The following is a 16,358-nucleotide window of genomic DNA, read 5'->3' on the forward strand; positions in this document are numbered from 1 at the left end:
GGGGGCTCCCCAGTATAATACCCTCAACCTCAATGCACAACTCGTGATCTTATGGTCTTTGTTGTGGCCGTGCATGCCATGGGCAGGATTTAACGTGAACACAAGGCCGCCGGCCGTCACGTGCTGATCAAGCCTTATAGTAGTTTACAAATATCCTGAACAGAAAGCTGACCTGACCTGTGAAGTAGTTGTCTAAAAGAGTCAAAGGGAGTGAAGTGTTACTATTTACAAGGTAAGTGCTTACTGTTTCGTTCTAAAACTTGCACTATATTCTGTTCGTTAATCGCGGACAATCCTCGATATATAAATGCGCTTGACTGATATAATGTTCGTTAACCGCGGACAGCGATAGCTAGCTAACTAGCCGGCGGCAAGGCATATATTGTAACTCCTATAGTGATAGTGCTACCAACCGTTCAGCAAACATGCAGTCATACACTACGTAGTCAAGAGTAAAGAGAGAACGAGCCATCATTATTTTATTGTTATTCAGGGGCGTATAGCCAGCCAATTTCTGATGGTTGGGCATGGCTATAGTATCAACTATATACACACATAAAAGCATGCTGTAGAATGCCATGCCAGTTCTAGACTTAAACAGCCAGTTTGTTTGCTGAAATCTAAACTGAAATCGTATCTGTGGGATCACTATCAATGAAAAGTGTATGCACACAAGGGGGGTTACTATTCAGTGGACTGGACTACTGGACTGACATATTTTTGGTTATTGCACATTCTGTGGTTGATTTACGGAGTCTTGCTAGTAAGCACCCTTAGGGCACCTGCAGCCCACTTCTAAATGCTGAAGACGAACAGTGGAATATGCGAAAACTGTCTCTTAATATCTTCGCTGCTGTTTATTATGCCACTATACAACACTTATTCCTTACCCTGGTGTGTAGTAATTGAATGTGACAGCAATAGTTAACCAGCAATCAACTAGCCAGCAGACAATATCTTTCAAGATATCCTTAGAGCAAGCTTGAGGAGCAAGCTTGAGGAGCAAGCTAATCTCACCAGCACGGCCAGACCTCTAGACTTGCCTCTGGTTCAGTGCAGAATTAGAGATTTTTCAGTGTGGGTACTTATAATCTTTAATTGATAAGCCCCTGTACTGAGACAGAAGTCTGGCAGCGAGACTAGCTTGCTTGCTCCTCAAGCTTGCTCTAAGGATATAACTCGAAGGATACCGTCTACTGGCTAGTTGATTGCTGATTAACTATTGCTGTCACAATCAATTCCCTGCACTGCCTGCAGCATTACTACACACCAGGGTAAAAAATAAGCGTTGTATAGTGGCATAATGAACAGTAGTGAAATTATCAAGATAAGAGACAGTTTTCGCATATTCCATTGTTCGTCTTCAGCGTTTAGAAGTGGGCTGCAGGTGCCCTAAGGGTACTTACTGGCAAGACTCCATAAATCCAACCATAAAATGTGCAAAAATCAAAAATATATCAGTCCAGTAGTCCAGTCCACTGAATAGTAACCCCCTGCACACAAGGTCTACAGCTATGTGTGCTGCAGTGTAAACAAATCCTGCTTGCTTGGTGGTGTAGAATGCAAATTGATACACCTGATAAGTGCAGTTATGCTATTCTGCTCTGGTCTTCACTACAGTATCATTAGCAACAATTGTCGTAGGTGAAGCTGTATAGGTCTAGATGTCCCCCTTTGTTTCATTGCTGGTCATTTGAGCTCTACCTGGATTAAAATTCCTTTGTACTTGTTTTCTTTCTGGTGAACATCACGTTTCATCAAAATCAGTGATCCTAGAACAACTGAAGAACCAAGTATAAAAGCAATTCATCATATCTGAATATAAGCTACAATCAACTGACAGTAGAGACTTACAATATACTCAAATAAACATTGTGTACCCTAAATGAAGGTCGGGGTGGTAGTGTATGAACCAGGCAAATCTGGCATATTCCTTAAAGTAGCAGCGAGCTGCTTAGTAATGATATTCTCAGTGAGTCATAACAAATGTATGCTTTGCATAGATTTATAGCAAACATGGTCAATCAGTATGTGGTACAGTGGTACACATGATATGGTAGTGTCTAATCACTGGACTGGAATACTGGAATGGACTACTGGACTGACAATTTTTTGGTTTTACACATTTTTAAGGGTGGGGTTACTGTACATTTGGGTGACTTGTGACAACATTTCAGCACTGAGTGGTAAATGTATTAAATGTAGCCAAATGTGTCCAGTTAAATGTACTGCTTGACAGTATCTACTCTACCGTATAGCAGATATACTGGTATACCCAAAAATGTTTCTCTCACTGTCAGTGTTGGGAGTAACATGTTACTTATGTAACACGTTATGTAATATTATTACTTTTGTGGTAACCAAGTAATATAACGAAATACACTATAAAAACAGGTAGTATAACTCAAGTTACTTTACTTACAAATGTAACGCGTTACCTAAGTAATATAGTTACTGTAACGAATCTAATATTATGTAATATCATTATTACAAGTAACGAAGTTACTAATCTCGTTAGTAATCAACTGAGTAACGCCTAGCCACAACAAAGTAATGAAGCCTACTGAATGAGGCTTATTCACTAGCTTCTTACTTACAATCAAGATTTGCACATTGTCCAACAACGCAATCGTGTCACGTGATAAGGTAGTAGTTTCACACGTGACAGCTTAAGGCTGTGGACACAAAGTAATATAATGTGTAATATTATTATAGTTACTTTATTTTATGGGTAATATGTACTGTAACTAAATAGTTCAGCTGCAAGTAATATGTAACTAGTTACTTTTAAAAAGTGACTTGTCCAACACTGCTCACTGTTAGGCACATGTGAGTATTATGATGCAACTTTTTATAACATAGATGGTGTGTGTGTGAATACACAAACTAGATCCCATCGCATGATTGGTCATATTTTATTACTGGAATGAAATGTCTGCATTCTATTAATTGTATTAAGATGCCATTTACATATGTTATAGAAAGTTGTATCACAATAATCACGCGTGCCTAAGAGAGAAACATTTCTTGTTATATCTACATGTCAGTATCTGCTATACAGTAGAGTAGATACTGTCAAGCAGTGAATATAATACATTTAATTTAACCCATTTGGCTTATCACAACTACTTTTTAGGATCATACTCACCACTCAGTGCTGAAATGTTGTCACAAGTCACCCAAATGCATAGTAATCTCACCCTTTAAAATGTGTAAAACCAAAAAAATGTCAGTCCAGTAATCCATTCCAGTATTCCAGTCCAGTCCAGTGATTAGACACTACCCACATGATACTTCATAACAACTTGACCTTCTCTCCATTCCTGTTCCATCACCCTCCATGACATATATCAATATCATCATCATTTAGAAAAGCATTTGCTTTCCACTTGACTTTGTTGGCTTTCCACTTGACTTTGTCTGGTGTACTTGGGTGTACGATATTATCTGTAGTAGATTAAAGCACACTTGAACTGAAATGTCAAACTGGTAGAATCCAAATGACTCAGAGGTGAAGGGTAGGGTTAGGGTTACCCTAACCGTAACTGTAATCCTAACCCGACTGCATTTTGAAAATTCAATGGGCAGTATCCTGTGCAACTATCTAATTAGGGACTTTCCAAGAAATTTCCCCTAAATACATGACGTGATTGGATTCTTTGTCGAGCTTTGTTCATGTGCATAGTCTTGATTGAACAATGTGGTACATGCAAATAGACTTACTTTGGAACTTAACTACGCCAACCGCACTGGCAGATAAAACATTCAACCCGTTAGTGGGTATTCTGAAGAAGCACTATGAACCTAAGCGACTTGAAAATTCAGCCACATGCAAGTCACCCAGTAGAGAATTCGGCTACAAACAAGTTACCTATAGAGAGTCCAGCTACAAACAAGTCACAGTTCAGCTACAAACCAATCACAATGTAGGGAGTTCAGCTACAAGCAAACTGCCCTCTGGACATTTCGACTACATTAAAGTCACGCTGTGGAGAATTCAGGAGAGTTCAGCTACAAACAAATCACCCAGTAGAGAATTCAGCTACAAAAATGTCACTTTGTAGATAGATCAGCTATAAACAAATCATCCTGTAGAAAGTTCACTTACAAAGAAGTCACCCATGCAGTAAAGAATTTAACTACAAGCAAATCACCTGTAGAGAGTTTAGCTATGACCAGTAGACTTCAGCTACTAACAATTCACCCTGTGAAGAGTTCAGCTACAAACAAATCAGGAGTTTATCTACAAAAGTAGAACATTCAGCTACAAATAAGTTAGAGTGCAGCTACAAACAAACTACACCCAGTAGAGCGTACAGCTACAAACAAATCACCCTGTGTAGAGTTCAGCTACAACCAAATCACCCTGTAGAAAGTTCAGCTATATATAAGCTAGGCACCCAGTAGAGAATTCAGCTACAAACATGTCACACAGTAGAGAGTCCAATTACTTTTGTAACTAAGTTACGTAGTGGATTAAAGTAACTATAGAAATATCATAGTAATTTGTAACAAGGAGTAACTGTCCAAAATTGCAGCACTTTGGATAGTTACATACTATTGGCCAGTTGAAAAAGTTCATTAGTATAAAAATTTGTACAATTACAAAACAACTGTATGTTTAGCTAACTCTACAACTGCTTCACATATCGCTTCTCCTTCCTGTAGTAAAGAAAAAGACAGGTAAAAGAAGCCCAAAAACTGGCCTATGCATGGCCTGTTTTGGTGTATACAAATACAAAAATAACTAATCCAAATCAACCAACTGTATCAAAGGGTGCAGCGCCCAGAAAGCCATGGTAAAAAAGATGTGAAATTCAAGTTGGTGGCCAAGAAATGGTCATGATGGTAGATAAATGGCAAAAATTTTAATAATGACAATTTAGGTGAATTTGCTGCCAAGTGTAAGTGAAACTTGGATGAGGCACTACAAATTTGCCTGAATTGTTAAAGTTTTTGCCATTTACCTACCATCACAGCCATTTCTTAGCTGCCAACTTGGATTTCTGCACCCTTTTTTACAGCTTGGCTGATTTGATTTAGATATTATATACACTAAACTATAAAGTATACAACTTCATACATCATACAAATGACTTGTATTCGTTCCGGTTGTGCATTGTTCTATCAATAAAATAGGTTCGGTTGCCCTTTACTCTGGAGATATATCAGATTTTACAATACCTAAGTGGAAGATAATGATATCGTGTTTGCAACAATTAAATTGGCGTTATAACTTGATTAGGAATTGTCTAGGTCTTGACCAGGGGCGTAGCTAGCTTTCTGGATTGCCCGGGCACAAGGTTCAACTGTCCCCATGCAGACTATTTAGCAAGAACACAACCCCATCTCTGTGGACTCTTTATTATACATTTGCTTTCGAAAAACTGTGTAAAAGTGCCAAGCCAGGTACTATACACTGCTGTCTGTGCAACTTAATTAGACTGATACTATTGCTTGAAAAACATAGAAGCTATATCTAAACAATGATGGACTAACTTAAGCCTCCAACCCCAGTATCGGACTTCTTTTTCACTCTTCTGCCTGACACCTGCAGTGCAGCACTTTATATGCATAATATTTCATTAGTGACAACTCCAGCCCCAACATCGACTCTTTTTTCACTCTTTTGTCTTCTCTACTTGAGCGCTTTAGCATATATACCAACATTGAGAAAGACTGAATAAACAATTAGCTAGTCCTGCCTCCAGTAAGACAGGCACCACATCCGACTGGGAATTGGCTTTTGTCTGTCTATATCACTAGACATCTAACAAAACAATCACTTTATATCCTGTACTGTTGTCCACTGAGTGGTTCTACCAAATTCGAGACCAAATTGCAGCACATGTTTGACCTCATGTTCAGTTGACTCTCGACCTACTCTCAAATCTTAAAATGTTATCACGTGATGCTAGGCATTACATAGAAGTTTACTAAATTGACAGAGGAATTTTGGCAAACACAAGTATACGCGATTTTTTTGATGATAGTATTATGGAAAATAATACAAGACGCTCCAAAAAGATAGCAAGTGCGTATTTTAGTGTGTATTAATTACGGGCATGCCCTGGCGGGCACCACTATTACCAGGCTCACTACCCGGGTACCAGGAATGATTACCTGGGCCTGTGCCCATGCAGGCCCGGGTGTAGCTACGCTCCTGGTCTTGACTGGTTTTGCCAAGAGAGAATAGCAGTCTAGAATTTGTGCAGAATTTGCTTTCCTGTTAGCCCTTGGTTTCCCAACATCTTTTTACCATACATTTTTTGTATGTCCTGGTAATCTGTTCTGAGTAGATGGAAAGTTCTTTCTTTAAACTACTAGTTTTTATTTGGTTAGTAACCTCTAAGCACAGTTAGAAATAGAAATTTCCTTAAAGGGATCTTGTTTATGCCTGCAGGCATTATAATGGCTATTTGTACTCCTATTCTTTCATGCGGTAGCGAACAACCATATTCTAGTCATAAAAACATCACAGAATGTGCTTTTTTTAATTCCAGTTTTTTCTATAGGTAGCTGAATGTTGTGATAATCCATTGAAATACCAAAGGTTCCTAATAGAACAGTCATTGCATGTAGTAAAAATTATTGAATCTATTTTTAAACATACCACAATCCTAATTAGATTATTTGATGATCATGCTCTCAACTGATCACTGGGGTGTAGATAAGTAGTGCAGAAAATTTCATGATGATAACTAAATGCATAAATGAGATATATAGCAATATGTGAAGTAGTGTAAAATGTTGTGCAATACTTGGGAAACCAAGGGTTAATGCTATAAAAAATTTCCAAACTATCTAATACTGTAACACTCATCAATAACTAACACTCAAGCAACTAATAACTTTTAATTAATATGTAGGGACCCGCCTATTATGCTCAAAAATTTACCTATTATGCTATGCTGCGCTGCTCAAATTTTTTACCTATTATACAACTGTATAAATACAGGATACAGGAAATTAACTAAGTGATGTCATATGATTACAAATATATTCATGTGTAACATCAGCAATGTGTGTGTGTACAAGTCAGTTCAATATTACACTTTATTGCAATACCATTGGTAATCTTCCATCTCTAAGGGCATTTAAGGACTTTCATTATTGCCATGCAGGGATCTTCGGTCAAGAGTAGTTTGAGTAGGGTAGGCTGTATGCCTACCCAAAGTATTTGAAGTACCACTGTAATTGTAAAGGCTGAGTCAGACTGGGCACTTTAGAATCATAAATAATTGCTAAACTTAAGTATAATGCCTTAAGAATTAAGAATGAAATGGCAATTCACAATTAAAGTAGTGTTGAAAAAAAGTGGAATTGTAACTCAACTATTTTTGAATTAATTACTACCAGCTATCAGCATCAATGTCTATGTACAATGGGAAACTTTGACATAATTTTGACACTTCAGCAGCTTTGATGGATTAAATATTGACATAAACATAGATGGAAAAAAGCACTTATTGTGGTCACTGATGAATCATATGTATTTGTAAACTTTTCTTCCAGCAGTACTTCTTTGTTTAGATGTACTATTAGTGTTGGTAAAATCAAGACACATGGTAGTGTGTCGTGCGGCCCAAGAAGCCCACATGCAACACCCATGAGTATATTGACAAGAAGAATCTCTGTAACTCTGTGCTTCCTTGATGAAACAATACGATTTTTGCTGTGGACATGCCTGTCAACTTCAGTATCTCACATACCAAATTTGAGCAAAATTGCTTCAGGCGTTCCCGAGATATGCGACTTCAGAAATTGACTTAGTTTCTTAGTTTTTTTTGGTTTTTTTCTTATTTTTCTTCCTCTTTTTGCACACTTACAAAAACTGCCATAAAACACGATCACTATATCCGATTACCTTGAAATTTGGCACACAAAAGTGGGATATAATGGTGTATCTCTGTACTAACTTTGGCTGGAATACGATAAACAGGCAAAGAGTTATTAACGATATTCATGGAAAATAACACCAATATGTTGTTGTGCCTACATAACAGGGTAAACCGCTTATGGAAAGAAGCTGAAAGTCGGTGGGTGAATAGGTTAACTATAGAACCTCAAATCTTTTGTGGTTTGAAAGAAATCGAGCTAAAAACCAGGAAGATACAATGAAAAATCCAACAATGTGTAACAATTATGCAATTGAGATTAGCTAATAAAAAACGACTACCTTCGACGCCTACCAGAAAAACCGCTTGGGATAATGCTTTGAAATTCGCTGTACAGATGGAGTAATCATCTTAGAAAGGCTCTTCAGTGGTGTAGAAGAATCAGACTTAAAGCTACGGAGTTATAACACGAAATCCAACTTGGTGTAGCAAGTGCGAGATCAAGATACTCTAATAGAGCAGTCATCCTAATAGAGCAGTCACCCTGAAGAGAATTCAAGAGATCAGCTAGAAACAAGTAACCTGTATAGAGATCGGCTACAAACAAATCGCCCTGTAGAGAGTTCAGTAACAAACAGTTCACTCTGTAGATGGATCAGCTAGAAGAACTTACCTTGTAGGGAGTTCAACTACAGAAAGAGATAGTTCAGCTAGAAGAAGTCACCTTGTAGAGAGTTCAGCTACAAAGAAACCACCATGTAGAGAGTTCAGCTACAAACAAATTGCCCTGTAGAGAGATCAGCTAGAAGAAGTTACCTTGTAGAGAGTTCAGCTACAAAGAAACCATCATCTAGAGAGTTCAACTACAAACAAATCACCCTGTAGAGAGATCAGCTAGAAGAAGTTATCTTGTAGAGAGTTCAGCTACAAACATTTCACCCTGTACAGAGATCAGCTAGAAGAAGTTACCTTGTAGAGAGTTCAGCTACAAACAAATCACCCTGTAGAAAGGTCAGCTAGAAGTCACCTTGTAGAGAGTTCAGTTACAAAGAAACCACCATGTAGAGAGTTCAGCTACAAACTAGTGACCCTGTAGAGACATCAGCTAGAAGAAGTTACCTTGAAGAGAGTTCAGCTACAAAGAAACCATCATGTAGAGAGTTCAACTACTAATACCATACCTGTTTCACAGCCCATGCAAAACTCTCAATAGTAGCAGTGAAATTTATCCCGTATTTCACTGACAGCAGTGAAAAAGTTGTAATTGTAATTTCATTGGCTAGAATTTATGTTAACAGTGTAGCACCAATTAGTGTTGACGCGTTTTTAGTACATAGTGACAAATTGCGTACATAGCAACGCTAATGCATAGCATGGGTATATGCAGCGAGTATGGTATTAACTGGGAATGGCATGGGCAGCAGTGAAATTTGGATAAATACCACTGTTTTTGTATTGGAAATGGTAAATTTCCAATACAACACTAGTGGTATTTATCCCAAATTTCACTGCTACCCATGCTATTACTAGTACAAACAAGTGACCCTGTATTTATATCATAGGGTGAGAAATGTCTGGTCTCTGGAAGTTGCTTGGTTATGGTTCATCCCAGGACTTGTGGGATTCTGCAAAATTTTCTATAATCAAGAATGTCACAACAACTGAGGTTGAAATAGGTCGAGGTTGTTACGGAGTACTTTACAAATCTACGTATGGGGGAAAGGAATGTGTAGCCAAAGAAATCCACCACAACATAATGGTAGATGGTATTAGTCCTATTACTGTTGTACGATCTTTTGTTGAAAAGATAAATGTTCTCAGTACACTACGACATCCAAGCATGGTGCACTTGCTAGGGGTCCATTTCAGGGAAGGGTTGGATGTGCCATTATTGATCACGGAAAAGATGTGGGTAAACCTCACTACACTTCTTGCAGAGAAGCCATCCATCCCACTTGCAATCAAAGTCAGTATCCTCAAAGATGTGGCTTGTGGCTTGAAGTATTTACACAGTCAAAAACCTCCAGTAATTCATTGTGACCTTATTACTAACAATATTTTGCTTAACAAAAACCTGGATGCTAAACTAGCTGATATTGGATTGGTGAAAGCACTGGAAGATATGACAAAACAACGCATGTCAACTACTCCAGAAGCAGTAGCTTGTATGCCCCCCGAGGTATTGAAACACGATCCAGAGTACACAACCCAGGTGGATATATTCTCATTTGGTTGTGTCGCAGTCCATACTGTTATACAAGAGTTTCCCAATCCAACTGACCAAAATGAATACTCAAAAATAATCAAGGAGGTCTTGGTGAAAATTTCTGAACAAAGTAGGAGAGAACGATATATAGACAAGATGAGTGATCTATGTCCTGATTTAACTTACCTTGCTACAGCTTGCTTAAAAGATGATCCAGGTCACAGACCAGATGCTGAAAAAGTACATAGATGGTTAGAGAAGTACTGGGAGAAGCCAGAAAGAAAAGAACGTCAACTAGAAGCAGTCTTCAGATACTGTCAATCTGATAAGTATTCACTGATTGCATCACTTAGCAATGAGTCCACTAGAGTTGAAAAGTTGCAATCAGAGGTAGAATCATTTAGATCAGAAGTACAGAAGCTCACCAACTCCACCTTATCAAAAGATGAGGAAATTTCTAGTTTACAAAAAAGTAAAAATGATCAAAGAGTCAGTATACAAAATCAACAATCAGAAATTGATCAGTTAAAATCTCAATGTGAGAAACTGTCACAGCAATCCAATAGTGAAATTGTTATGAATCTTAGTTCCATGTTGAGACAAGAGCAAGAAGATATGAAGGAGAAACAGGAAGAGATAAAGAATCTAAAGATGAAACTGAACAAGGTAGAGAAGAACTATGCTGACCTGAAAAAGGAGAGTGAAGAAAAGGAGCAAGAATTTCAACAAGATGACAAGCTTTGGAAAGCCAGTACAACTCCATCTAATAAAGATCTAGCAAGAAAATTGCAAGAGATAGATCAAGAACAAGAGAAACTCAAAGAGCAGGTAATAACAGCCAATTTACTTAGTAGGAATCATCTTATGGAGTTTAATAAAAGTGTTATGGAAATGCAAGTTGTAAAGGAGAGCTACACTCAAAGAGAAAAGCAGATGCGTCAATGGCAAGCAATGCTAGAAAAACAAAGGAAAGAGATTTCGGAGTTTAAACAAAAGTTATCTAATGCAAAATCTACCAACAGACAGCAACTAGATGAAAAGTCTTTGCGTTTATCATTGTTACAGCCTCAGCTAAATGCTTGTCAGCAAAAGCTTGATATCAAGGATAAAGAGCTAAGTGATATGCAATCGCAAAATGAAAATCTTCAGAAACAACTTGAAAATGTAGCAAAACTACACACAACAGCACAAAAAGACATCGCAAAATACAAAGCAGCATTTAAGCAAGAGGTAAAAATCTCAAAGGAAGTATCCACTAATGAATTGTTACAGTCAGACCTACAGAAGTGCCAGGACCCGATAGAAAAGAAAGACAATGAAATGACTTTGCTGAATGAAACTCTTCAGAAATATCAAGAAATCAACTTGCAGCATCAAGGAAAAATTAAAAATTTAGAAAAGGAAATTAAGAAGCTTACTATATCTCACAGCAAGTCCAGCCGTCAACTAGAATCTAAGCTAAAAGAAAAATCAAAATACATTGAATCACTGGAGAAAAAGTTTCCTGGAGGACATTATTGTCACTATCGTTACAGCCTCCACTGGTCTCCATATTTGTCTCTTCCCGTTAAAAGAATTAAACCAAGTGTTGCTGTTGTCAAGGATAATGTGTTTATAACAGGAGGGTACCAGGGGTTTAGCCCTCAAGGAAGAGAAATGGATACTTACTTAAAATCCTTGGAGAGAGGTGATGAGGTGTTCTGTTTCAACACAACAAAGTGTAGGTGTGATTCCATAGCTAGTCCAGTAGTGTTGGGAGGTGTAGTCAGTGTGAATGGTCAGTGTGTACTGGTCAGTGGAGCTGAAGGGAACACTCTGACTGGGAATGTGTATGTGTTGTGTGAGGAAGGATCAGATGAGCAATGGAAGAAGTTCAGTGAACCTGTCCCAACTCCTCGGATACTTCCATGTGTGTGTTGTTATGGTGAGAGGTGGATGATCGTGTGTGGAGGATATACCTGTAGAGAAGGATCCAATTTGTTAGAAGCTGTAAATGTGGTGGAGATTCTTGACACCACCAAAGGAGAATGGTATACATTACCAGAAGCTGGTAGCCCTAACTTATCCACAATTTTGGCTTGTAATGTAGTTGGAGGTGATGTGTACATCACTGGAGATAACAAAGTTTTAAAGAGTGATTGCAGTAAATTGGTATCTGTTATCACAGCAAGCTCAGATAATGCACCGTGGACAGAAGTACCAGTAGTAGTTGAAGAAATAAATGAAGATCTTCACCCTTTCAGTATAGTAGAGGTGAATGGAGAGCCAATGATCATTGTCAGTATTAGTGGTAGTGAAGGCGATGCAACTTGTGTGTTAATAAAGGACACAACAGACACATGGAGGAAGATGAGTGAAGCTATAGAGTGTCAACATTGTTCAGCTGTGGCAGTGACTCCCACACTAGAACTACTCCTCTTTGGAGGATCTGAAAATGTTCGACTAGTGGGGGGAACTGATGTTTGTCAGAATGGCACTCTAATTCCAACCCTGAATATAAGGGGTGAGTGCCAATGTTAATTGCGTATGACTGTGTATACTCTTATATTTTTGTAGATGATAATGATGATGAAAAAACAGCAATTAAAAGTTCTGTTTCTCATAAAGAAGGTTAATTACATGTGTTGTATGTTAACTTCTTGTAGCTATAGTACTCTTATTATAGAGACAACTTTAGTTAAGATGCCTAATCAACCTCCTGCCGTTTCCTTCACTGGACCCATCCACTCTCAAACGTTTGACCACAAAGGAGGAACATTTCAGTCTCCAGTCCACAAAGTATCAATAGTGGTTCCTCCTGATGCTATTGATGATGGTGAGAAGGTTACAGTTCACATGGGAGCCACAACAAGTGGACCATTTGATCTACCTGAAGATTGTAAGCTAAGAAGTGCAGTAGTGTGGCTGGGTAATGGGAGTGATGTGGTGTTGAAAAGAAGCATAGCAGTGGTAGTACCTCATTCAGCAGTGTTCACTAGTCCCCAACACCACTCCATGATGAGGTTCCTAACATGTGAGAATTTTGATGGTCCCAGGTACAAGTTACAACCCTCTTCAAGTAAGTTTGAAATAGCTCCAGGGTACGGATTGATCAGGATACAAAAGCTAGCTATGATAGCTATTGCATCACAGTCAGAATTCATTGTGACCAATGAATCTGTTGAAGAAAAGGCAAATCACAATTCAGTTGATGTCCCTGCATGTTACGTAGCAAAGTTGTTTTGGCCACAGAAGTCTCTGCCCATCTCGTTTAGAGCTGATGTGTTTTGTGTTCAGGACATTCCTACAGAACTGTATAAGGTACATAGATACAAAGTGTAGTAGTTGGTTCACACTGTAAACTGCATGATGTATATCACATTAGGTGGACACATTGTACAAGAAGTCATACTACAAGGAGAATGGAATGCATCCAGAAGTTGTGGGGGCAAAATTATTGATAGTTGATGGTAGAAACTTGAAGTGTGTGCTTCCATGTGTTGGCTCCAAAGAGTGTGATTGTGTTAATGATTGGAATGTTACGCCTCTGCCTGACACCACTGAGGTTTGTGACTGAAAATCATAATATCTCTTTTATAAATTTTGTGTAGGAGAGCACAGGACACTACAAGGTTTATTCTGTCAAGTTTTCTTTCAAATTCAATTGTTGTGATCCTGGTGCTCACCTGTATTGTTGTTTTCAGTTACAAGGGGCAAGTAGAGAAGAAAGTAATACTATGCCAGAGAGGTAAAGGATGTAATCATACAATATGGTAGTACTGTGCATTAGCAATCATGGTTGTCTTTCCCATGCAAAATCATCTGAGGAAAAAAAACTGCTTCAGTTTTCCTTCAAAACAGCTTGGCGGTACTAGCTAAGCACAACCAAGCCCAACAATGCCTTCAGAGTGACCCCAAACTCTTCCAACAAGTTTATATGGAAGTCTAAAGATTTTCTATTTAACTGAACTTTCTACTAACTGACTAACTGATGTCTTCAACCAAACATAACTTGACAGGGTGTAAGGCTATGGACTTGATTACATCAACCGCAGTATGTACAATACACTCATCATGAACTTACTGTTGTCCTCTTAGTGTACCAGTTCTTTTCGCTGGCCACACAAGGTGTCGATTTGTGGTGGTGCAATATGGCTTCCCTGTGGCAGCTATTATGCTTATCGCCCATATTTTCCTTAGTGATTGCAAAGACACATCTTGTACTGTTCTCTTCATTTGTATCGCTGTGCAATGGGTAGAACAAAGCTGAAGACATGGCAACTACACTTTTCAGTACTTGATTTTTGGGGCACGTCTTCAGATGCAAAATTAATTTTATGGCATTTCTGGCACCATTCTTTCTTTTGGTGCAGTATGCAAGCTTCATTAGTCATAACTACTATATGTTATAAAAAGTAAACCAACAAGTAGAAGGATGATTTAAGATGGATCAGGGATACGTAAAACAATAAGCAAAACAAGGGAATAGCAAAAAAAAGTAGCAAAACTAGAGAGGCTTCCTATACCTGCAGATATACTAATGGACATTTATTAATTCCTAATTTAGTCTTAGTGTATCCGTTAGGATACCTGCAAGTATAGGCAACCACTCTTGTTTCACTGCTTCTTTGCTATTCCCTTGCTTTACTATTTTTTTATTCTTTTATTCCTAATCTTTCCTACTACATAGGAATCATGAAGATTGGGCTTTCTGGCCAATAGTATAACTAGCTTCACAATATCTTCAACAGTACTGGTTAGGTATAACCAAGTCCAAAAGTGCCTTCAGTGTGACTTGAAATACTTCCAATAGGTTGCTACAATTTTTTTTAATTGCACAGTGGAATTTTCTGACTGGTTAACGTCTGACTAATGCTTTCAGACAGCGTAACTCGATAACAGCCCATGCTACAGACTTGATATTTTCACTGTTCAATGTTGCTTTAGCCTGACAGATGCCTTTTGGCATACCACAATATTATGTACAATGCATACCACCTGTGTCTTCCTTTGTGTCCCATTTATTTTTGCTGACAGTGCAATGTGTCAATTCATGGTAGTACCGCATAATGGCTTCCCTACATTTGTATCCAAGTTTTCCATTGTGACCGGATTGATTGCAAGGGTCCTTCTTGTAGTGCTCTTTCATTTGTAACACTGTGTAAGGCTGAACATAGCTGAAAACAAAGCGTAATGGCCACTTTGCTATTACAGTAATTGATAGTTGGGATGTATACTCAGACAAAACAATAAGCCTAGCACCATACTCTCTTCCAATACGGTATGAGCAGGTTCACCACAGTCACAACAATGTTACCAAAGAGTAAAAAAACAAGTGCAAGCAATAATTAGGAATTTTAAGTTTGATTAGGGATCAAAGAAACAAAAAGTAGTGAAATAATTTGCAAGGGTAGTTATCTCCTACACCGGAAGATATACTAGTGGACATTTCATGAGTATAGGGATTAAATATCCATAAGTATCACTTCACTTGTAAGCAATCTCCCTTGTTTCACTACTTCTATTTCTTTGATCCATAATCGAACTTAAAATTCTTAATTTTTTCCTTGTATTTGTTAAGTCTGTAGTAAAAATTTAATGTTTTTATAACATGCAAATCAAACACAAGCAATAAGGCAATATTATCCTCTGTTATTTGCTGTACACCTGTACATACAGCGTTCCTAACTGTCTCCAATCAAGATTTGCTAAGCTTGGTACATATCCTCCCATACTAGTACAGTCTGGTGTGAACACTACCACTAAAGGTAACCACAATAATTATTTTAAGGAGATGATGTTCATGTTGTGTGTGTTATCACTGATAGATACTGGGACTAGTGCTGGATCACATGATCAAGGTGTGGTTATGATCATCATAACTGTTAGTATTTAATGTTTGCTTATCTTTTCTTTGTAGAAAAATGGAAAGAAAAACTGTAGAAATGGTCTTTTTATTGCATACATTGTTGTCTTTTACACTAAACTTATAGATTTGTAAGAACTCTACACATATAAGATTTTTGCTATGGATCAAACTGCACAAGGTATAACATTAAATCATCACATTTAAGGAGCAAGTTGTATTAGCTACAGACATAGCATGCATGTTACTGTAATGTATAAATTGCACATTTTTAAAACTAATGGTCACTTTATAAAACAGAAACCTGGGCAGTGTATGTAACATTGCAATTGGCTGATGTGATCTACACCATGCTTGAATGAACATTATAGTGTAAGTGCAAAAATAGATGCAATGTGATTATTAATGACATCCATCGAAATTCTCTCTAATGCTATTGATGATGGTGAGAAGGTTACAGTTCACATGA

General features: G+C 37.9%; 1 protein-coding gene across 1 annotated transcript; it reads left to right on the forward strand.

Annotated features, from left to right (window-relative positions):
- The first annotated feature begins 102 nt into the window (after positions 1-102).
- Positions 103-16,192, forward strand: LOC136240151 (uncharacterized). Its single transcript, XM_066031044.1, has 9 exons — positions 103-232; positions 9,401-12,547; positions 12,601-12,654; positions 12,710-13,344; positions 13,409-13,588; positions 13,635-13,771; positions 15,703-15,791; positions 15,852-15,884; positions 15,944-16,192. The coding sequence occupies exons 2-9, from the start codon at positions 9,409-9,411 to the stop codon at positions 15,964-15,966; spliced, it is 4,290 nt and encodes a 1,429-aa protein (XP_065887116.1). The 5' UTR covers positions 103-232; positions 9,401-9,408; the 3' UTR covers positions 15,967-16,192.
- The last annotated feature ends 166 nt before the right edge of the window (positions 16,193-16,358 follow it).

Source organism: Dysidea avara, chromosome 12, assembly GCF_963678975.1.
Source record: "Dysidea avara chromosome 12, odDysAvar1.4, whole genome shotgun sequence".
NCBI lineage: Eukaryota > Metazoa > Porifera > Demospongiae > Dictyoceratida > Dysideidae > Dysidea > Dysidea avara.